We start from the raw sequence: 25,041 nt of genomic DNA, 5'->3' as shown, positions 1-25,041 counted from the left end.
AGCTGTGCTGGGGGCGTCTGTCAGGCTAGATGCAAAGGGCAGTGTGCCGCCCAGAACCCACGCTCTGGTCCACTGTGTGCTCTGTAATCTTTGAGGAGCACAGGTTGCATTGGCCAACTATAGACCTTGGGCCAAGTGACCCAGGTTTCTCTGAGTCCCTGCGGAGAACGTGGCCACGTGTGGGCCATCACCACGTCACCAGATACTCGGGGATGGGCCACGGTTCAGTGTAGGTGAGTAAAGAGAACACACGAGCCTGTGAGCTAACTTTAACCCAGAGACTACCATCCCCCCAGCCTCCTCTGTAAGGCTTGCCTCACCCCAGCCACCTGGAGGCCCTGTTCACCCCAACTGGTTCCTTCTGCTGTCAGGTGGCTCCTGAATTTCATGGAGGAGGGGAAAAGAAAGAGCCCATGGGACACAGGACCTAGACAGCAGGGTCTAGCTGAATAAGACACGCAACAGAATAGGAAGGCATGAGGCAAAATGTTAAAGGTAAGAACACAGGCAAGGAATCTTAACTTCGCGATGCTGCCCTGGTGCCTTCGTCTGTGTGCTGGTCTGCATCATCAGTGCGAGAGAAGTAACTGTGCCGCTTCAGTTGTACAGAGGGTCCTGACAAAGGCTGACAGGCATCAGGGGTCCCATGCTGACTCACCTGCTCCCCCAGCCTCGTGTGAGAAGGCCAACCCACTGCCTTCCCATAAAGACAGAATGAAAGGTCTACAGCTGCTGCAGGAGTTCAAGCGGGGCAAATGGTACCAGGGGATAATTGGGTTTTAATTACCAAAAAAAAAAAAAGTCTATTTGCATAGCTTTAAATTGCAAGCTTATATTCGAGCCATTGCTTTTACTCTTGTGTGACTATGTGCAATCTTTAGAAAGGTTAACAGTCACGTAGTTCAATAAACATGACGCTATAGAGAGGCACACTGTCATCCTGTCCTGCCTGTAGATTGTCATTTCATTGACAGGCATCTAGCCAGGAACTCTAAATGTGATGTACATATGAATAAATACATAATCTTACCCCCCCCCCGACACACACACACATTTATTATAGGAAAGCACAAGGAGATAAATATTTTTCTGTGAATAACGTAGAACAGGAGGCTTTCCGTGTGCCCTTCTCTGTCCTCCTCTGTCACAGCTGCAGTCTTCTCTGGGTGGCTAGAACAGTTTGTTTCAGATAGCACCCAGACTGCCGTGCACGGTACACTGCGATGTGTAACTCTCCGCACTTGTTTGTAAGATAAAAGTCCCAGCAGCAATGTCAGAGTTTAATTTCCCCTCATACTACGAGTTTATAAATCATCTCCCTTTCTGTGCAATGCTTCGGTTCCCGCTGAGAAGCAGAACACGTAGGAAGTGGGGCCAACAGACGTCTCGGGGACCCTTTTGTTTTCTGCTGTTGCTGATAGCAATATAAGGAAAAGAGGAACAGGCGGGGCAAGGCTCTGCTGCTGGTCTACATCCTACTCCCGACGAAACGTGCAAGAAAGGACAAATGAGCACACGAAATGCCAAAAAAATGCACTTAACAACTCCCTAAAGAACGGAGCCTGGAACCCTGTTTAGTCTGAGCACATCCACATGTGTCTTTTAGACAGCCATATCCTGGTTGGCTCACACCTTCCACTCCATGAGGGGAGATAGCTGTGAGGATAGTAGTGTTCTGCATATAGCCAAGCGAGGCTTTGCAGATTAGCAGCTGGTTCCTGGGCCCTCTCTCTTCTCACCATGCAAAGAAAACATTTTCTACCATGGGACTGGGAGATGCCAAGATCAGAGGCAGAAAGGATTTCCCCTATGACAAGTACCGTGCACTTCATGCAAAGACCAAGAGCCCTTTCCCAGGCACAGTCAACCTCTGGGAGTAAAAAAAATAAAAATAAAAATAAAAATAAAAATAAATAAATAAATAAATAAATAAATAAAAGTTTTCTCTTGAACAGAGAGCCATAGAGAGAAGGGCTCTAGACCTTGACTTTCTTTTTGGCTTTGGATTGGCATACGGTCATTGTACATGGTACCGACTTTCACAAACATATTTTCATATAAGTAGATAATTTGGGGAGGCGAGGCATGGGGAGGGATAGACTTTAAGCTTCTAAATGAATAAATTATACTCAGGACCAAGTTTTCTCCTGAGGGCAACAGAAGCAGGCCCATCCCTTCGGAAATGGTTTGCTTCCCTGGTTGCTGGATACCGTGCCAGGTATTATTGGTGCTGTGCCTCATGGGCAGAACGTGGGTCATTACGGTAATGACAATATCTAAGGACTTGGGGTCAGGGGTACAAAACTGGAAGGGTCTAAAATGGGTTCCAGGTTATAAGGAAAAGCTGGTATTGCGCGCGCACACGCACACACACACACACACACACACACACACACACACACACTATATGAGGTCCTTCCTTAAGCAATGTTCTCATGAAGATTGGTGTTTTCATTTTGGAAGCCCCACTTTGACAGCTGTATGTGGGCAGGCAAGGCTCCACAGTAAGCCTGCACTAGGGAGCCAGGCTTATGACAGGGACAGAGAGGAAAGTAACAATGACAATGGGCAATGACCATAACCCAGAAGTGTGCCAAATGCTTTACAATTAACTCCACAAGCTGACCCAACATCCTCTTGTTTTCCTAAACATGATCCCCGAAGGGTTTACACTCAGCACCCGTTGAAAAGATTAATCCAACAAGGAGACATAAAAAGTGCTAACTTGTACTAGATGCCATTAGAGCAGACAGCAACAACTTTACATAGCGGAGAACCCACCCACTGGGGTGGGTGACAGTGGTGTGACCTTTACCACAGTCATCCCCAAGCCTTCCTCATGTCCATCTGCAGCTGATCCTGTTCTCAACCCCAGCCCCGATCCCCAAGCCACTTTCTTGCTATAAAGGCATACGATAACAGTTTAAGGCAAAACTCATTAAATCATGCTCGAACTTTACCCCCTCCCCCTTCCATCAAAGACATTCAAGGTACCTAAGAGCTACTTTGGACCAGGCAGCACTATTTTTACCATGGACAACTTCATACCATATGCCATGTGCCTCCCACCTTTTTTCCTCACTGGCAATGATACATTTGGTGTTTTGGCATTAGGAATTTAGTTTGAGTCATTTTTCTTAAGAGCCAAACACATATCGAATTAATATGACCCAAAGCCAAATACAGTACCCTTTACATTTTAGGCGTCACTCTATGCACAAAACAATAAAAACATTATTCCAAATACACTTCCATCTTTATAGTCCCCACAGAGGCTTATAAACACTAATTCTTTAGTAATTAAAACCATACAAATACTCTGCTGTTGAAAATGACAAAAGAGATGGCTCAGAACATCTGACCTGAGAGAATTTTGCTCAGACACCCAGTGGCCTCCATAAGTTAATTTTTTCCTACCTTAAAAGGCAGCACAGAGATTAACAAGTCCTGCCCTTCTTCCAAATTCCTGCCCTTTCTCAGAGGGAGAAGATTAGCTTCAGGCTTCTCCTCAAAAACCCACTGTCTTCCAAGTGCTTTGACACTCCCTCCCACAAAATCTGGAAGGCCTCGCATCACTTTTCCTGGGAGGCTTTTTCACCCTCAGGCCTTTGCTTAGTTTCCCTGCCTCATCACATCCCTACCCAAGCCCAACCTCACCATTAACAAGGTAGACCAGTAGTCCTCAGTTCCTCCTCTACTCAGCAAGTACCAGCAAGGTACAAGGATACCTGAGGGTACCGTGGGCCTTGCCTCCTCATTCCTGCCTTCTACTCTGCCAATGTGTCTCGCACCATGCTCAGCTCCATCCTTGTCACATGCCCATGTCTCAGAAACACGAGAGCCCACGGACATTGTCTTCTGGATCTTTCTGTAAGAGGCTGCCCATATGTACTCTTCAATGTCACCAAGACACAGCAGTCACCTCTTTTCAGTACCTTCCCCCGACACTTCCTCCCCTATCCAGTTGAGGCCCCAGGTCCTTAACATCAGCACTGAGCTAATCTTTGCCTGTGGATTGCCTCCCCTCTCCTATAGCCAGGGAAAATCATTCAGGCAATATTATAGTCCCCATGACACTCCTTAGGACTTTAAATAGTTCTAAAGTACTGGCACGGACCAGCTCTGACCCAGGGGATTCTGACCCCTTTTTGAGATTTCTAGAGATACTTTGGTGATCACATGTAGGGAAGGCAGGCCCTTGTAGTACCTAGTGAATAGAGGCCAAGGATTCATTAAATATCTTATTTAAAAAAAAAAAACAAACAAGGGCCAGTCCCACCACAAAGAACGAGCTGCCCCAAAAATATCATTAGGATGTTGAATTTGCAATTATCTTAATATGAAAAGTAAAAAAAAAAAAAATTAATCAAAGCTGATAGAACTGAAGCCAAGAGAGCCAGACATAAATGCACAGCCCTCTTCACTTGCAAGGGCCAATGTAGCCTCTACCAATTAGTTCAGTATTAGTATTTGCTTAAGGAAAAAAAAAAGCCAAAGCTAAGAATGAAATTGTATTTTGAAGAAGACTGTGACCTCTGGTGCAGGTGGCCCCACCTGCTCAGGGTCTGCACAAAGGGAAGCATATGAGCATTTATGCCTGTGAAAGCGATCATCCTACAAAGAGGAGGCCGACACAGGGGACATAAATAGCACACAGAAGGCCCTGAAAACAAACTGATGAACCAGCAGCAAACAGTCCCATGATCATCCATGGGTTGTTGGCAGCGAGCAGAGCCTAGTAACAGGAGCGGGGAGGTGACTGACATTGAGCCAGATGATAAAAAATGTCCACACAGGATTTTGCCGGTGCTTCTTTGCACAGTGTGCCTCCCAGCCCCCACGTATGCCCTGAGCTCTAGCCCGGAGAAGCTTAATCTTTTATCAGCATGGTGTGGTATGCGTTCCCAACAGGCAGTGGCTCTCAACCTTCCCAGGGCTGTGACCTCTTAATACAGTTCCTCGTGTTGTAGTGGTGTCCCTCCACCATAAAACTATTTTCGTTGCTACTTTATAACTAGAATTTTGCAACTGTTATGAGTTGTAACATAAATATCTAATATGTCAGATATCTGATATGTGGCCCCGTATGTAAGAGGGTTGTTTGACCCCCAAAGGGGTCACAACCCACAGGTTGAAAATCACTGCCATAAGATTTCATTTAACGAAAGTTGTCCTTGACTAAAAAGAGTTTTAAAAGCACTGTCCGGGATCTAGAGCTACAGCTCAGTGGTAGAGTGCTTGCCTGGCGCACACAAGACCCTGGGGTTTGGTCCCTAATATCAGTAAATAAACAGATGCATTGTTTGGGGTCTGTGGGTCAGGGTACATCCACCAAGAGTCATAGCTGCAAGAAACAGAAAACAGCACTGGCTGGTTGGAAGAGGAAGCACCACGGTACAGGACCCTTTGAGCAGTTCTACAGGCAGCAATCCTGAGTACCACCTCTCCCTGCCACCAGTCACAAAGTCTCTGCTGTTCACCCAATCCCTCCATCCTGTGTCAACTGTCCCCACAGCCAGATGGAGCTCTTCATATTCCCTCTGCTTTCGGATAAGTGCCACTGTCCCTTGATCTGAGATCAGCAGGGATCCACTGTGCTGGCCAAAGGAGCCTCCACTGACAGCTTCTTCAGTGAGTGGTGAGCACTGCTGTCCACCAAGTCTCAAGGAAGCTGATTCCTCGGGCTCTGAAGGAGCTCAGAAGGACAGCACAAAGGTAGAAAGCACCATGACCTCACGAGCGGGAGCCCAAACACTGTTCATATGTCTTTGTGTTTTGAAAGTTTCATGTAAAGAGTCAAGTATGAGAAAGGCAGGGGGAGAAGGAGGAGATGGAGGAGGTGGAGGAGGAGTTAGAAGAAAGAGGAGGAGGAGGAGGAGGAGGAGGAGGAGGAGGAGGAGGAGGAGGAGGAGGAGACTGTGCCTCACAGTCTAGCAGTCTAGCCTTGAACTACACAAAAATACAAAGTCAAGGTTCCTGGCTCCCACTCTAGCCGCCACCAGACTACTGGATGACAAGAGAAAGTCCCTGTTCCCATCTAAGTTGCATTGATAGCAAATCAGATGCCAGGTACCACTGGGCTCGTCTAAAACGAGCTGCAGGGGAGAGCTTGCAAACAATTAGTCAGAAGGCAGAATCCTGCCAAGCGCGTTACAGGTTCTCCCAACTGTACGTACTCACTGACAAAGTGAAGGAAGCAGAGATCTAATTAGCACCAAAGATAAAGATCTATTTTTAAGATGGGTATATTTATAGCTCTCACATAGCCAGACACTCTGTGGGTGGAGACATATACAAACATATGTCTATGGTCAGACACATACAAACCTGGGGACACATGAGTCGCAAAAAGGGGTTTAGAAAAGTGAGACTCCATGAATTGACCCTATTTGAACCATGAAAGATAATGTCGAGGCTGCTGATCTCAAGTTCGACCTGGAATAAAGACTGACTCACTGTTAGATTTATCGTGCACAAATAAAATTGGGTTAAAATGTAAGTATTTTTAATTTAGACACATTATTTTTGGTCTGTTTGCCTATAAGCCAGCAGCATATGTTTTGGCTTTTCTGAAAGGTCCATTAGTATCTGTGCATGTACTCACACAAAAATATACTTGGAAAATCTAAGGTTTACAGTATAGGAAAAAAAATCACTCATTTATTCCTTAAAGATATAAAGCAAGGAAGATAAAGCATAGGAAGCTGGAAAGACAGCTAAGTCAAAAAGGTGCCTTCCAGGCAGATGCAAGGACCTGAGTTCAAATCCCCAGCACCCATGTAAAAAGCTGGGCATGGTGGAACACACCCATAACCACAGCACTAGGAAGGAGGGGCAGAGACAGGCAGAGCCCTGAAGCTCCCCTGGAAACTAGCCTAGAAGAATCAGTGAGAATCAGCTTCAGCGAGAGACGTGTCTGAATAGGCAACGAGAAGAGAGCAACCCAGGAGAGACACCAACCTCCATCTCTGGCTTCCACATGCACGTATGTGCCCACACCTACACCAGCAAGTTCATACACCACACACAAATATGCACAAATTAAATTAGAACTTTTTAAATATATAAAGAATGGAGAAGGGCAAAATTAACTAAAATAAATGAGAAGGACACTGGAGATAAATCTGGTAGACAAAACTGAGGCCTCCAGATATATGAGAGGACTCTGAGGCCTGGCCCACTGGACTTATTTCTAATTAGGGGGTCTTTAGAAAACTGGTCCTGAATCATAGATAAGATGGTCTGTGCCCCAAGGTCATACACTTTATGCTTAGTGAAAGGTGTTGGGCCATAACACAGATGTTTAGGACACAAAGCTGTGTCCTCACAATGGATTACCCATTACTTGGGGGAGCAGTGGTTATCAGGAAGCGGTGGTTCTTTTTTGAGTTATGTGTATGTGTGATTGTGTTAGCTGTTGGAGCCCCTAGGGCTCAAGTTACATGCCACTGTGATCTACATGATGTGGGTAGTAGCTACTGAACTCAGGTCCCCTCCATTTTCTGAGATGGAAGGTCGCTTTGGTAGCAAGTTGAGCTCTTTTTCCTACCACAAAGAAATTATCCCAAATTATGTCCTGGTGCAATGACTCCATGACTAAATAGCAAAAAACAGGGCAAAAAAACGCATCGGGACTTCTTCCCCCCACCCCCCAGCTTAGCACTAAGTTTAAAAATACATGCTCCTGCCCCCTGAGCTGTCTCTTCAAAAGCAAGCTTGGCCCTCTGCAGTCCCTTGCCTTTCAACCTTCCACCCGGGGCTGACGGAGGCTGAAGGTCTTCCCTAGCTGCTGGCACTCTGTTCCTGGGAACCTCTCAGTCTCTAGAACCATGAGCAAAACAAATTTCCACTCAGATAAATCACCCCATTTAAGGTGTTCTGTTACCATTGCCAGAAGAAGGGCTAATTCCTGAGGGACGTATGTGCGTGAGGGAGATGATCAATGTGATGATAAGGACAATTAAACAGCAGGACAGCTCTCCCCAGAAGAAGGGAGCGGGAGCTGTGTATGTGTGGTAGATGCACAGCATGAGCTCAGCGCTTCTGAGTACAAGGCCTTCAGAAGCAGTCGCTAGCTGGAAGTCTTCAGGACTCAGAACGTACTTTTGTGAATTAATATCATAATTCCCACTGATATGCCTAAGTGCATCTAAGTACCTCTTTACACTGAGAGGGGATGGGAGGGGCACTTAAGAAGAAAGGGCAATTTAGACACACAAAAAAAAGCAAAGGGAAGTGGAGCCTGCACTCGCTGATGACAGGGTCCCATCAAGTGAAGGGTATGACTCAGCTTGCCACAGCTGGGGTTCAGAGAGATCAGGAAATAAACACGCGGCATGTAATTTCATCTGTGCATGGCGGCTTTGCCAGGGTCCTGCAGCAGGTGCTCCTTCAAGGCAGTTCCCTGGCCTGGGCGGGGAGAGGCGGGGAGCTATGAACTGCAGGTACGGTAGTGACATTGCCAGAGTTCGCCTCTCACGGCAATCCCTGGCATGCTGTGCATTACATCCCGGCTTCGGATAAATGTGTTTAAACATCCGTCCAAAACACATAACTTAAACGTGAAGCTGGAGGACACTCAGTACCTCTGAAGGACTCTGCTAAGAGCCCAGCTCAGACGCAGCACTGCTGCTCCCAGAATCATGGAGCACACAGCAAGCGGAAGCTGCCAAGCTCTTCCCAGATGGAGGCTTGTTGGGGTAGGATGCTCGTACTTGCTTCTATTACAAAGAAATCAGCCCAGATCATGTCCTGGTGTGATGACTCATGACTAAGTGCCAAGAAAGAGAAGACAAACAGTCAGCGCAGCACCATTTTTTTTTTCAGCTTAGCAATAAGTTTGAAAATAACCTAACCCAAGGCCTAAATATAGATGTTTCTCCAAAGAAGGGACGTAAACAGACAACTAACACATGGGAAGATGCTAAGCATCACTGGCTACTGGGGAAATGGAATTCAGACCCTGATAACGCTATTCCGCGTCCAACAGAATGGCCATGGTCAAAAATCAGAAAACAATACGTGTTGACAGGAATTTGGAAAATGTGAGCCTTCGTACTCTGCTGATAGAAAAAAAAAAATTATCCCGATGTTCTAGAAAGCAATCTGGCAGTTCTTCAAACTGTTAAACAGAGAATTACCTGTGACCCAGCAACCTGACTCTCTGGATCTAGTCAATAGCAATGAAAATGCCTTCCATATAAAAAACGTCTTCATGTACGTTCAAAGTCAGTATTGTTCATAATAGCCAAAAGGTAGAAAAAAGCTATCATCAACCGGTATAGTGAAATATTACTCAGCTCTCAAGGAAAAAAAAAAAAAGGAATGCCGACACACCACAACACAAATGAACCTTGAACCTTGAAACATGCAAGATACAAGGAGTCCAATTCAAAAAGCCAAGTGCCCAGAAGAAGAAGAAGAACATACAGGCAATGGGCAGTGACAGCCAATACATACGGAGCTTCTTTATGAACTCATCAACACGCTCTGGAATTAACTAGGCACGAGTTGCACAATTTCGTGAATATAATAAAACCCAGTAACTGTCACTTTACTGTCATGAGCCGCATGGCGGAGAAGTCATATTTCAATTACAAAAACAAACCCAGCCTCCACCCAGCCCAGCACTGCTGGCCTCACCATGACAGACTGGGTGACTTCCCAGGACACCGACTGACAACCACCTCAAGCTCCCTAACAGACACAACTTCCCACAACTCGCGCCGACTCTCCGGCCTCTCTAGGAATAGAACTGTCCCCTCCTGGCCCTGCTGTGGCCTCTCCACGTTTACAGATTCTCTGCCTCCGTACGTAAAGGAGACGAGGCCTGCTCCCCTGCTCACCAGCTGAGTGCCTTCCCACAAACTTGCTTAAAAATCTTCAAGGAAGTCCTCATGTGTTTGGGGTGACCTTTTCTTCACACTGTGTGAAGGCATGCCTCTGTATTTTCAATTGTTAGTTCTATACCAGCAGAGAGCTGAATGCTGGCAGGATACTGCTGTTGGCATTTCCCTGGCCCATCACCAGCCTTATATTTTGTAAATATTCATCCTTCCCCGCTTGCCTACAGGCCATCTAGGACTGCACCAGAGGTTCTAATCGGTTGTAATAAAGACCTGACGGCCAATATCTGCTCAGGAAGTGGAGGATGGGACTTCCGGGAGAAGGAGGGATGCTAGCAGAAGAGGCAGATGTAAAAGACGTGAGAAGCAAACACAGAGGGAGCAGACACAGACTGCAGTGGAGCAGAGAAAGGTATAGAGCTAGCCGTGGGGTGGGCTGTAGGCTACATAGTTGTGTTACGCTTGGGGTGACCAGGAGACTGCCTAAGCCAGAGGCCTAGCTAAGCTTTAACCTATACAGAAGCCTCATGTCATTTATACTGCTGACAGGTCCAAAGAAAGTCCCACTCATGTATATGGTAGATGAACCATACTCACTTGTTGGTGTGGGGATGAAATTAGCTACTGGATATAAAATGCTTGTAATGGCACTTGAAATAAATTAAATAACTTATTTGTTCGTGGCAACATATTCTTGCCACAAATTTCTTAGGGCTAGTGTGCCAAAATTACGATACTGAACACAGCTCCCGCCCTCGTGAAACCCTCATTTTAGGAGGGCGAATGGCATCCACACGCAATTGCGGTGCCTACTATGGTCAGGGAGATCTGGATGGGAGCCCTTAACTGGGCACTTAATAACTGAAGTCAAAGAAAGCTTGGCTTGCGCTGGCTCCAGGACAGGCACTCTGGATCTCACCTTCTCACTGCGGGTCTAAAGGACACAAAGTTCTAAACAGCAGACAGACACCAAATCCCTACCTGAACTCAGTGACTAAGGTCTGGCCAGCTTATGCATCCATATTACCTGGGACTAAGGGCAAGCACCAAAGTTGGCAGACTAAAAGATGCTGCCTGGGAGTGGTGGTGGACCACAAGGCTTCAAGGCAATGGAATTTTTCCAGGAGGGTGCCCAGACTGGCACACCTGAAGGGCAGTGCAGGGAAAAGTAACCCCAGTTCCCCAAAGCTAGGCCAGACATACTGTGGCTCATAAGAAAGCTGTCCTCATGTCAGAGGACAGTGTCACCAGCTTTTATCTGTGCACTAAATGCCTGATATTATCCCACCAGAAAAAGTCAGAGATGTGTCTTCCTCGCAAATGGCCAAGAAAGACATATTGGTCGACTCTTCCTAAGTCATCTTCTTATACACTGATTGATGGGGTGCCCTCATACTTAATAAGTCCTAACCCATAGTACCCCAGAATGTGGCTATGTGAAGTTAAGGTCTGCAAAATGAACGATCCCCTCATCCAATATGACTGGTCCTCACAAGAAGAAGAAATCTGGATGTGGATAGGCAGAAGGGCCATGTGAAAACAAAGAGAGATGAAGGTCAGCTACGAGGCAGGGACCCAGCCTCAGGGAAACATAAAACAAAGACCACTGCAAAGTCACTGGTCACAGTTCCTTGGTCAAACATGGAGACAATGAATTTTAGCTGTTACGTCACCAGTACTGTATCATGGTTACTCTCTTGACTGAGACACGCCCATCTACAGAAACCACTGTTCCTCTTCCTCAGAATTCCAGGTACTTGGCAGAAAATAGAGGTCACTTTCCTTCCTCAGAGTAGAAGGGATTTCTGAGACTCAGAAGAAATGTATACATCCAACAGAGCTGATCAATCAAAGTATCATGTAGACAATGTTTTGGTCCTCCTTTCCTTCCTTCCTTCCTTCTCTTTCTTTTTCTTTCTTTCTCTTTTTTTTTTTAATTTTTTTATTTTTACTATGGGAGAGAGACAGGCCTTAAGACACTGAAGGGTCTCACCACGGACCTCAGGGTTCCTGGACACAACCCTGCCTCAGGCTCCACAGTGCACCACCCTCCTGACCTAACACAGTGGTTTTCATGACCACGAATACTGTATCTGAGCCCGGTGTGGTGGCGTATGTCTTCACTCCAAGCATGCAAGAGACAGAAGCAGGCAGACCTCTGAATCTGAGTCCAGCAGGGTCTACACAGAGCTCTAGACCAGCCAGGGCTACCCACAGAGACCCTGTCTCAAAAGACTATACATCAGTTAAAAACACTCTATCTAAAATCAGGGCTTAGGATAACCATTGTGATCTTGCCACCTGCTCATCCTCCAGATTATTTCTGTGCCTTGATTTGTTTGGATAATGTCAACAAATTCTTGCTTTTCATAGATAAGTGGCTGCACACGGTGACATTTTGAACATCTTAGATGCTCTTCAATAAGTTTACCCTGGAATTAGAACAATAAAAGCAACTTTTACTTCTAAGTCAAAATTAGCAACCTCTAACAATGGCTTATATGTTTATTATAAATGTGGAATCATCAAAACAAATCATCACCGTTTTGCCTGCTGTTGGACTGTGTTCAGTTCAGTTCACATACACTGAAATGCTTGCCTCAGTCACTGGGAGACTTCACACATATTCCACATTAAAAAAAAATACATAAATAAATAATCTTTAAAATTCAATTCAGAGCAATTTTAAAAGACTGCTGTGAACTCTAAAACTTCGAAAAATGTTTTATGAAGCATAGAGTCCAGCCTTCTTTCTTAAAAAAATATGTCCCAGCTCAAAGTAATTCACAGGTTTCATAAGCAGTGAAATTTAAAACAGTAGTTCTCAACTCTCCTAACGCTGCAACCCTCTAATAACAGTTCCTCGTGCTGTGGTGACCCCCCAACCATAAAATTATTTCATTGCTACTTCCTACCTGTAACTTTGCTACTGGTATGAATTATAATATAAATATCTGATATGCAGCCCCTGTGGAAGGATTGTTAGACTCTCCCCTCCCCTCCCCCCAAGGGGGTCTCGATCCACAGGTTGAAAACCAACTGTTTTATACCCTGGTAACCAATACAAGTGTTCAGTCAAAGAAAAATAAAATTGCATAGAAGTTCATTGCTATTTACCTGGCAGCTGAGATGAAGAATTTAGGAAGAATTGGTACACTGGAGCAATCAGCTTATGAGTTTATAACCAGCCACATCTTTTGAGTCAACTTTACAGAAAATGGTGAGTGACTAGGAACTTCACTTACTGCCCAGAGTCTGCAGTCTCCATACTCTGCAACACTCTCTAGACCAAGTAACCTGGGCACTGGTACCAGTGTCTATTTTGTTGTGTTTCTGCTTGGTTGAGATTTTCTTTAATTTTGTTTGGTTTGAGATGGGGGGGGGGGTCTATGTAGCTCAGCCTGATCTCAAATCCACAATCTATTTTTCTGCCTCCCAAATGCTGGAGTGACAGGCATGTGCCCCCATACCTGGCTAGTGTGCTTGGAGGTTCATCTACATGGGCTAGTGGTTTTACACACCAAAAAAAAAAAAAAAAAGTTTATTCGCTTTTCAGCAACTTCAACTTAAGAGACTCGGCAGACTGACCCTTTCCTCTGTCAATTCAGGCTTGGGAGGCCCATAGCACACTGAACATTCCTGACTGGATCCGCCGTGCCTGTGGGCAGCCAGCACTTGCCAGGAGCAAACGGTATGAGTCCCAAGACTGTTAGTGCCCGTAGCACTCATTACTACTCTCTCTTAAAATATGACATCAGTGAACAAGAAGCATGAACAGAAAGAGAAATTATTCCTAAGAAAATGAAGATGAATGTTTGGAAAGAGTCTATAAAAACAAATAATGTAAGAAACTGCTGCCAAAAAAGGTGTAGGCAAGATAACTATAAAATACTCAAAAGTCATATATATATATATATGTGTGTGTGTGTGTGTGTGTGTGTGTGTACGTATATATGTATATACACACATATATGTGTCTGTGTGTATGTGTATATATATGTATACATATACATGTATGAGTATGTGTGTATACACACACACATATGTATGTATACATGTATATATACATGTATACATACATATACATATACATGCATGTGTGTGCATATATATATATATACACACATATATATGTATATATATATATACAGTATCTCACATCCAGTTTGCTCTGCAAATATCCTTGCTCCACTTTGAAGAAGCAAAGGCCAGAGCAGACACATGCTCTCCCAGGCATGGTGGCACTGCTATGTGTCCACATGCTGAAGGATCTCAGAGCAGAACAGGAAGGAGAGCAGCTAGTCCAGACACAGGCTGATCCTCCCGGAACTTTCTAGCCATCAAACTTACACAGTAACTGCTGCGACTGCAATTCACACTCCACTATTGAAAAGCCATGTGACTCTGGCAGAGGTCTCGGCTTCGCTGATCAATCCTTTTATGTCCATTAGTCAGGGACAAAGATGACGGTCACAGGTGACACTGGCCAACCTCAGGCCTCAGCCACACCAAGTCCAGCGTTAACTGTCAGTTTTTGTTCTCAGAATACGTATTGCTACCAAACAGACATAAAAGCTCCAGCCCCATCGGGTGAAGAGACAGACAGGAAGTATTTTACTGTTTAAAGTGAGGCTTTAATATTGGAGAGCTCCGTGCTCGGAGACAAGGTTTCTCTGTGTAGCCTTGGCTGTCCTGGACTCGCTTTGTAGACCAGGCTGGCTTCGAACTCACAGTAATCCGCCTGCCTCTGCCTCCCGAGAGTGCTGGGAGGCACAAATGGCAAAATGACACCTGGATCTGCATCGGCAAAGGCTTCTACCAAGAAGTGAGAAAAGAGGGACCAGTGTCCACATTGAGAAGGCCACTTAAGCCAATCATTGGGATTTTCAGACAGCAATTGCTTTACTTTTCCTTCTACTTAAAATAGCAGAAAAGGAAATCGTGTCATTTGCAGGGATGAAGTGGAGATCATCATGTCAAAAGGAGTAAGCCAGCTCAAGACAAATATACTGTGCTTCCTCTCAAATGAGTGATCCTGATGGTTTGTTTGTTTGTTTTTTATTCAGATTACATCTCAATTGTCATCCCCTTGCTTGTCTCCTCCCATTCCTCCCTCCCTCCCTCTTTCACCCTATTCCCCTCCCATAGGTCTGTGACAGAAGGGGACCTCCTCCCCACCATATGGTCACAGCCTATCAAGTCTCATCTTGGTAGCCTGCTTATTCTTTCTTTGAGTGCCATCAGCCTCCTCACCAAGGGGAGGTGGTCAAATATGGGGCACCAGAGTTCATGTCAGAGTCGGTCCCCGCTCTCCACACAACTGTGGAGAATGTCCTGCCCATTGGCTAGATCTGAGTAGTTTTTTTAAAAGTGTGACACTGTTGAAAGGGACTATTTGGGGAAAGCAGTGGAAACAGCAGTGGGGTGAGAAGGCTAGTGGGCGGCAAATGTTAACATCCACGTCACACGCATGAAACTGTCATGATGAAACTGCTTACTGTATTTTTTTTTTAAACATTAATTTCTTTAACCTAGACTGATTTGCTCAAACAGCTTTAGAGGAGGTTTCCTTTGAACCAGTTATTGGATCAATATCTTAAGAAGCAATCTATCTTAAACCCCGCTCTAAGACTCCATGCTTTAAAATAGCCTGAGTAGAGAAAGTACCAATGTGAGCCTCCAGAGTTCAATCAGGAAAGAAGCCTGCAGATCCCTAGAGCAGCAGGATGTAGGAGACACAGGCAGGAGGGCAGCCTTCCCCTGGTGAAACACTCCATTTCAGGACTTGACAGCAGCCTCGCAATCAAAGGCCCTGGCCTAACAGCTTAATCAGGTAATGGCTGGACCAAAATAGAATCCTCAGGAAACAAGGACTGGTTGAGAATTAGCACAAATCAACATTAGTTAGAGAACTAGAGACAGGAAAACGAAACAACAAAAACCACCACAACGTTATACCAGACTTCGGAGAGATCCTAGACTTATTTTATATGACATGTTTACTACAGGATAACCTCCATAGGCTCCTAACCACCGGGATCCACCTGTGTGGCATCTATCAGTCACAACAGTACAATCACTGATGCGGAAGGCCTGTGTGCAATCAGATGCAGTACGGCCAGGATGCCTTCACCCTGCATTTTTGTAGCATCTCCTTAATGTTTTATGCAGAATTACCAATATAGAATCCCACCTTGCTGCCTCTACAGCAGGTAAGGGCAGGTATCTGTGATGAGTAAATGGACTTGTAGTGAAATGCACCCTTTTATTTGCTACTAGCAAAGATTATTAAGGACTTGTGGATTAAAACCTTTGGTTTTGTTTGTTGTGATTGTTTGTTTGTTTGTTTGTAACAGGGCCTGGCTCTCCAGGAATTTGCTTAGTAGACTAGGCTGGCCTTGAACTCAAAGAAATCCACCTGAGAGCCGGGCATGATTGCGCACACCTTTAATCCCAGCATTCTCGGGAGGCAGAGACAGGCGGATCACTGTGAGTTCGAACCCAGCCTGGTCTACAAAGCGAGTCCAGGACAGCCAAGGCTACACAGAGAAACCTTGTCTCAAAAAACCAAAACAAAACAAAACAAAAATCCATCTGCCTCTGCTTCCTTGGTGCTGGGATTAAAGATGTGTCACCACGCAAGGTTCACAGAATTATGATAGGGGCAGCTGCTTCTTGTGCTGACTTTTTGTATGCTGTTCTAGAAGAAAGCTTCTGTGTTTCTAAGTATTATAAATTATCAACCTGAGTAGAGAGAAGGCTCAGTTTGGTCCTCAGTCCTTAACTCTGCAAGAAGGGGAAGGCACAGAGGGGGTGCTAACTAACAACCCCAATTGTTGCCACATGTCTCTATGTTAAATGCCAATCCCGCTCTCGCAGTGAGCTTGTTCCCAAGGATGGGCCTCACTCTCCCCTAAGGCGGAAGTTTCCACAAACCCAGCGGAACCAAGCCGACTGGTACCCAATCCCTGTGCTCTCTGGCCTCTCAGCAGTGTTCACATCCTCCCTCATATTGCACACTCTCTTGGTAACTATCTGTCGTATTCCTACCTCCTTTCAAGACCATCAGTTTCCTCAATATGGGGCAGGGCTCTGCGCCACTGACCTCATGAAGGAATAAACGTAGAGTAGGTGCTCAATCAACAAGGAAACTATTATAAATATCTTCTGACGACAAGGTACCTACAGTCCCTAACCATGGTCTTGTTCTACATGTCATTGATGCTGAAAGCATACAGCACCTTGCCAGATGCCACTCCGGGGTAGAAGCCAGGCCATAGGCTCAAACGGCTATGGGTACCCAAGATCCTACCAGAGTACATCGGGCACAGGGCGGAGCGATGAGGTCAGAGACGTGTGTCATGTTCACACAGTACACAAGCATGCCAGCTGGCCCCAGAATTTCTGAAATGCCTCTGAGTCTGTCTGCTAGGAATTTCAAAGTGCTTCAGACATCATCCCAAACACAGACAAATACCTACAGCGTTTACCTCTGACTAGGTGGTTCATATACACCCACTTCATCTCCCACGCACTCGCTACCCCTGAAGCAACAGCCGCCTGTTCCTTTACAGCTCCCAAAACTCCAGCCATTCAGGCCAAAGCAGCCATAACAGCATGGCAAGAATTCATGTCGCCAGCATCTGCCTCCACCCCCAGATTTTTCCATGCCCAGCTCCTTGCCATCCACCAGCATTTAGAGGAGGCCTTCCAAGACTTCCATTTATCTGAACGAGCTTCTCTGTACCTCATCTCCGTCATCCTCAGCCTTCGCACACACCTGTCCTTGGGTACCTGTGTACGACATGCTCATCTCCCTATGCAGAAAGGAAGTTCCAGCAAAGCCCCCGCTTTGTCTCAAACAGACTGCTACCCAGAGAAAGAACGGAAAAAAAAAATTGCTTGAATGAATGTTTAATCACCTGGAAAAATCAACAGTATCAAACCTCCACAGGCCCTTGACATTAGACCCCAAAGAAACTCAACCTTTTCGAAAAACAAACACAACCCCTTTCCTTTCTGTGAAATAAACCCTGAGTGATGCCCGCACTGAGAGCTCCCTTCACTGACCCCACCTTCTCTTACAAAGCCACGACAGTCTTCGTGCAGACCACCTTTCTGTCTGGAAATGACCCGTCATTCCTTGGCTCTGCGAACCGGAACTCCACCTTGGAGTAGAGCCCAAGGTCTCAAGCTCACAGTGAGGGCCAAGCAGAGAGGCCTTGACGTCCTCTCGAATTTGCTCCACACATCTGGCTACCACCCCATCCTTTGGAGGAACAAAAACAGGAAAGGCACAGAGGCCTCCCGAGGCTGAGACCATTTCGGGGACTTGGGTGAAGCCATGTTTCTTAAAGGCCCTGATGTTTGACCCAAGACGGAGAGGAAACAATGAGCTATGGACTGGATAGAGTCAGAACAGGACATGGAAGGACGTACTGAGTGTGGTAAAATATGCACCCAGTCCTGGCTCTGAGATCAGACAGAAAGCCTAGCTTCAAATCCTGGCTCCATCATCTGTATTTCTTAAGGTCACAGGGATGTTATCTTAACCCTCAGAGACTCTTTTTCCATAGCTATCAAAGAAGATGGCACCATGCTAAGTGGTTTTGCCCCCTGGGGAGATATAGATGATATAGATATAGATATAGGTAGATATAGGTATAGATATAGATATAGGCATAGATATAGATGTAGGTATAGGTATAGGTATATTATAGTATATATATAACATTTGCCTCATCTATCTACTTTTTAATGAGTCGATTATTCATATGGAGAAAATAAATACACTCAGATACCAAATCAATCTCTGTGAGTTAGCAAAAAAAAAAAAAAAATCTGGGCTCAGCACACTGTTTTGACAGTGAGCCATACAAACTGACTGGCATTTACTTAATTCTGTCATAGAGGTGAGCCAATCTGATCCCTGAATTATGTTTATACACGCACCCAGCAAGAGTGCATTCAATACATAGTTTTCAATGAATGAACTGAATGACAAGATGAACTCTATCTCTGTGGATCCCACTAATCGAGCCCGACAGACTGAAATCTCTTGGTGGTAGGCTTTTTTCCTATAACTGTCCATGTTGCCAGGCATTAATCTACCTGTGCTTTGGCAGTGAGGACTCAGCAAGAAATGAGATGAACACCATTAAAAAAGCTAACTACTTGGACACGTGGAGTTTCCTTCTGCTATAGAATGTAGGGAAAACAGGCACTTGGGAAGTGAAATTTATGTTTCTTTTTGAAACTACCCATCAGTTCTCCCTGAGCTTAACTTCAGAATCCAGAGGGACACTTTAAGCTGGAGCGATCGCCTGGCAGTAATCACTGAAGGGGCATTCCTCACGCTGACTGTCCCTGCATTTTGCAAGGATATTTAGCAGAAGCGCTCTCCTCTTTCATTCTTGCTCCACAAATACTGAAGGAGGAGGAACATTGCCTAAGACCAAGGGTTGGCAAATGGATCTGATGAAACTATCCAAGCATGGACACGTGCCACAGCATGGTGTCCCTGGAGGTTCCTGGTGACTGTGATAACCCAGCTCTGAGAGGTCCTACCTTAGGGTTCACATGCAAGACATGGTTTCTTATAGCTCGAACGTGTCCACCTATCAAATCAGCAGCATATCAGGGCAATAAAGACTCCAATCCCACACAGGGACCTCTCCTCTAAGAAAATGTGCATACTTGATGAGCAACACACGCAGAAAGGAAGCTAAGAGACAGCCATGCCCTCGACACAGCTGCCCAAGTTTTGCTTTATAACGGACTTAATGTCTGTGACAGGCAAAGGAGGTGGGAAATGCCTTTGACTCGTACAGTGCGGGACACCTAAGCAGAAAGCAGTGTACATACAGATGCTGTGCCTCAGCAAACGGTACACTTGCAAGGTATAAAGCCAGCCAGTCTCCGTCCTTGTCCCTGGTAAGTCACAAAGAAACTGCTCCAGAGGCAGGTGGTTTAACCCCTTTCTCGTTTCCTCACCTAAAGGAGGAGAATCTCTAATAAAAACAGGTATTCCCTACTTTACATGGTGACTGGGGTGCCACACATGGTGGCGCACGCCTTTAATCCTAGCACTTGGGAGGCAGAGGCAGGCGGATTTTTGTGAGTTCGAGGCCAGGCTGGCCTACAAAACAAGTCCAGTACAAGGCTACACAGAGAAACCTTGTCTCAAAAAACAAAAACAAACAAACAAAAACAACAACAACAAAAAAGCATAGTTACTGGGGAGATCAAATAGATGTGGCAGCTGTCAGAAGAATACAAAGGGACACCCTAAGAGTATACATATATACATATGAAAATAAGAGCCTCCTGGAAATCAGCATGCATCCACACTTGCTCACACCAAATATGCTTCCTGTCATTAACAAAAGGAGATACCAGGATGTTGAGACACTTCTGTGAATCAGCGTGAACACACAGCTCTTAGAGCATGGGGACTGCCACCTGCCCTCAAGGACTCTGTGACAGCTTCTGGTGCCCTAGGGCAGTCACATAGGCAGATGCTCCCGCCCCAGCTTTGCAAGGCTCAGGGCTCTAAGCCTATTACTTAGGTTTTACCAGACACTGTGTGCTAGGATTCCATACAATACCTGAATTGTGATCAGGCCAAAGGAGTCACCAACTCATAGGACAGATGTGCAGCACGGTGTGAGACCCCAGTGGAGGTCACCTTCCCATTGCTTACTGCAAGTGTTCCCTTCTACACCCTATTGGGTTTGGGTGAATTCGTGTGAAATCAGCAGCTAAATGTTAGTATTCTAAGAAATCCAAAGAAAAAGACAGGACAAGACCCCCAAGGACTCCATACTGGACAAGAATTGTTAATGCTCTTCTCTGGGCAGCCAGTGGTGGGTCCATCCTTGACTCACAGCCAAGCCCACTGCCTGAGTAGCTCCTGAACAGCTGGGACCACAGGCTCTGTGTCCAGCCTTACCCACCCCCCTTCATCCACTCCCCACATGCATATGTCCTAGAAACCGACAAGGCCCTTAATTCCTGGCCAGACTGAATGGTTACGAGAACAGATAACTTCAGATCTGGCCAGAACAACCAAAGGCGGGGACAGAGTAACAGAAAAGCTCAAATACAAAGTTCACAGAGATGACAACACACGAGCAAGGTCTTCAAAAAGAAACTCGGAAGCACACAGAAGGCCCAACCCAGAGCGAGGTGCGCCTCATGGCCTCACCAGAAGCACCTGGAGAGGTGGCACAGCCTGACACCCAGGGCTTCTGAGGCAGGGGTTGCTGGTACCGGCCCAGGGCCACACTGATGCGGCAAATGGACAAACGACTACCCATGCAGCTGTCCCTGCTGAGACACTTCAGATCCTGATTCTTCCCTCTCTTTACTTTACACTGGGCTTCGAGAAAACGCCTGATGGGAATTAAACAACCGTGCTGCCAGCTTCCCCTGCCCCCCCCTCCCCCAGGCAGCTGTGAAGGCGGACTATTACCAAGGCCATCCTGATGTGTGTCTCCCAGGGCCACAGAAGGTATGAGTTTGGGTGACAGATAACACAACAAGGCAGGGGAGAAGAGCACTTGGTGGTCTCCCGGTCCCTTTTTCTGATCCGCCCCGCAGTCCTTTCTCTCTCACTCTCTCCTCAGTGATAAGAATGTGCCATGGGACAGTGCCAAGAAAGACGTTGTGACCTGCTTTTCTCCTCACTAATCTGTCCTCATGACCTGCTGCAATTCACCACTCACTCCTCACTTCCCGACACCAAGATACCACCTTGCCAAGCCTGTCCGCCTCAAGGGAAGGCAGGAAGGAGCCACCAGCATTGTTTGAATCCCAGAGCCCTGAAGTTCGGGGCCTGAGGATGTCTGACACAGTAAGAAGATAGATGATATCACACCACACACTAGTTGACAACAGCAGGGGCTCCTACCACGGTGCACTACTGTGCTGTGTGCAGAGTTAGAGGATGCTCCGACGCACAGGAGGCATCCCCTCCCACTGGCCAAACCTGCCAGTTTTCTCTCCCTTAGTTCAGAAGGAACAATCTGCCCAGTATCCACACCCATACTGGCCTTTTCCCTCTATGGGACAGGAGACGGAGCATGCTAAAAGCCAAGTTCAGGTTCAACAAAAAAAAAAAAGGGGGGGTGGAGGGGTGCTAAACACTTTGTCCACAGCTCGCTGGCAAATACAGTGTATGTTTTTGCAAATACTATGATTTTTGTCCATGCAAATAGGTGTATTTGATGAGAAATCATGACTCCCCCCGCTCCCCAGCCCATGAGTGCAACTTTTAAAAACTCTGGTTTTTAGCAGGGCAGTGGTACCACACACCTTTAATCCCAGCACTCAGGAGGCAGAAGCAGGTGGATCTCTAAGTTTGAGGCCAGCCTGGTGTACAGAGGGAGTTCTGGGACAGCCAAGGTTACACAGAGAATCCCTGTCTCAATAACAAACAAACAAACAAAAAAGACTTCAGGTTTTTCTTACATGCAAAACTACACCTCAGTTCCCAGGCTGCGTCCCTGATTCAAACTCTGTAGAGCCCTGAGAGTCAAAAGACCTTCTCCAAAGCAGAACCCACACTCACACAGCCTCTGCTTAAGAGGGACCCATCACACAGCAATCAGCTCTAGGCCACAATATTGGCTGGAACCTCAGGAGCATGGATAAATCACTCTTTGCCTTTCCCTTGCCCCCAAAGGATCCAGTCAATTGTATCCTCTGATGAGGCCATGTCACACTGCCTTGACTCCCAGCACCCTTGGTGGCTCTTGTCCTCACCTGTTTTCCAGAAGCGTCATGCACACCACCTCTCGGACCCCTGGGTTATTGGCCTTCTCCACAGAGCAGCCCTGCAAGTTCCACGTGGCCAACCTAAACACAGGTCGCCCATCCCTCAACCCGCCAAAGGCCTCCACCGAGGGCCTCATGGATATGATTTGCGTGGGGCCCCCTGGTGGCAGGTCCAAGTCCTCGCTCTGCAGGCTCAGAGATGTGGGACTGGGATGAGGTTTGGCAGTGAAGGTAAGACCTCCATTGGTGTGGGTAGATGGCGGCCTCGACCTCTCTGCGAACACCTGGTGTCTTATTCTGTCCAGGAAGGCTGCATTGATTCCATCCATCCTCACCAGGTCCTCAACACTGCGAAAGGGGCCGTGTTCCCGGCGATAGTCCACGATGCTGACGGCCATCTTCTCGGTGAGGCCTCGGACACTCATGAGCTGGGCAAGGGTGGCTGTGTTGATATTGACTCTCGGAGTGAGGGGCACAGTGGTGGCCAGGTGATGAGGCTGCTGCTCAGCCAGCAGGTCCCGCCGCAGGGAACTGGGAGAGTGCTGAGCCGAGTTACCCTTGCTGCTCACACAGATCTCAAACTTGACCTGCTCCAGTTTGGTGGCCCCTACACCGCTGACCAGCGCTAGATCTTCCACCTTCTTGAAGCCGCCGATATACTCTCGGTATTCCACGATGCTTCGGGCCACTGCACGTGTCACCCCAGGCAGGGTCATCAGTTCCTCCTCTGTGGCAGTGTTGATGTTTAGCCGCTCCTGATTTACCAGGATGTTGCTGAAGTTGCAGGCTGCACTGAACTTGCGGCTATGGGACAGGTCTGAGGGGTCTCGGGGGATAGAGCGATGGCAGCCCAGGGTGCTCCCCATGGCCAACCAACACAGAACAGTTCTAGATAAAGAAGCCTGGGAGCCTTTATTAAGCACAGAAGAATGGGAAGTTGCAGGACTTACGGGTCGAGAAAGTTGCTGCAGGCAAACATCAAATCTTCCATGGCTAGTGTTTAAAATCGACCTTTTGCTGGGTCACCTAGAAATTGACATGGAAATGGATTGAAATTAATCAGTCAACCCTTAGCACTCCCGAGTAGTGTGGGAAGTTCAGAACTAGCGGGGGACAGGTCAACTTCTGAAAAACGCAAACACAGAAAGGCTTCTCCTTGTGGGTTTTCCTCGGATTATTTATCACACTGGGTCCAAAAAGGGAAGAAAGCTATACCCACTAGCCTCATGCCTCTTTGCTGTGGCAACGCTGGGGCCACCTCCTCACTTCGGGTACCCCCATAGGGGCTCCTGCAGACAGTCAAAATGAAGCCCCCACTCTGCTCAAGGCACTGTAACTTGGGAACTCTGAGCTGATCCATCAGGCGCAGACACCGAGCAGGGGCTCAAGGACCCACCCCCGGCCCTCCGATCCCCGCGTCCCACCTCTCCGCCGCTCTGCTGGGGTCGGATCCAGGTCCCCCTTGGCTCTCTGCGCGTGTCCCGGCTCTTTCTCCGGGGGGGAAACTCTCAGTGCCACTCTCCCGGGGCAGGCAAGGCTGCTCCTGAGCGCCAGCAGCGGCGGTGAAATTCAGCCCCAGAAGCTGCACCAGGACTAGCGGCGTCGCCGCTGCGTTGATTCAGGCAAAGTCCGGCGCCAACTCGGGCGCGGGAGACGGCGGAGCGTGTCCTGAGCCCCGCGCCGCGCACCACCACCGCGGCTCGCCGTGGGTGTCACAGCTGAAGTCGGGTCGCGCCGCCCGCCCGCGCCTCCGCCGGCACAGCCACGCCTCCTCCGCGCCAACTCCTCCTCCCGCCTCCCCGCGGCACGTAGGGGCGGGGCGTGAGCGCCAGGGGGCGGGACCATTGGGAGGCCTGGTGGAGCGCGGGGCGGGGCTTAGGGACTGGGCGGGCAGTAGGAATGGCTCTCAGTGATCCTGTCTGCTTTTCTGGAACCTAAACTGCTACCAAGCTCTGGTTTTGTTAGGTGAAGCTGTTTAGCGCCTCCTGGGGCAAGCTGGAAACTTCCCCGTGAAGTAGGCTTGTCATGTTCAAGGCTCCTGAAACTCTCAGACGGGATAAAATGAGATCTAGTTCAATTCTCTTGCCACTTTTAGGCCTTTTCTGTAAGCAGAGAGACCTTCATCCAGGAAAGGGTGGGAAACTGGGAACCTTGTGTCACTGGAAGAGGGCTTGCCTCCTGTGTCTTCACAAAGGTTGTATGTACATATGCTGCCAGTTGTAAATTTAGCTCTCTGAGAAAATGAAGGCATGTTTCTATTAAATAGTAAGTCTAATCACAAAAAAAAAAAAAAAAAAAAAAAAAAAAAAAAAACAAAGGAAGGAAATGATACTGGGAAGCGCAGGCAGCTTTCCAAAACAGTTTTTGGATAACATTGTGAAATGATAGTTTAGTTAAAGATTAAAGAGCCCTGTGCATT

General features: G+C 47.0%; 1 protein-coding gene across 2 annotated transcripts in view; it reads right to left on the bottom strand.

Moving 5' to 3' along the window:
• Positions 1–24,404, bottom strand: part of EEPD1 (endonuclease/exonuclease/phosphatase family domain containing 1) — a 115,137-nt gene extending 90,733 nt beyond the window's left edge. The window contains exons 1-2 of one of the 2 annotated variants that reach the window (XM_084783930.1): positions 24,047–24,404; positions 22,611–23,648 (exon numbers count right to left, since the gene is read on the bottom strand). In XM_084783930.1, coding sequence (XP_084640056.1) covers positions 22,611–23,488 — 878 coding nt within the window. In that variant the 5' untranslated portion in view covers positions 23,489–23,648; positions 24,047–24,404. The remainder of the gene's footprint in view (positions 1–22,610; positions 23,649–24,046) is intronic. The other variant, XM_084783931.1, reaches the window with a different exon arrangement.
• Positions 24,405–25,041: the final 637 nt, after the last annotated feature.

Source organism: Acomys minous (genome assembly GCF_964271855.1).
Source record: "Acomys minous genome assembly, chromosome: 5".
Lineage (NCBI taxonomy): Eukaryota > Metazoa > Chordata > Mammalia > Rodentia > Muridae > Acomys > Acomys minous.
Note: the sequence above shows the minus strand (reverse complement) of the source record. Positions and strands in the feature narration are given on the sequence as shown.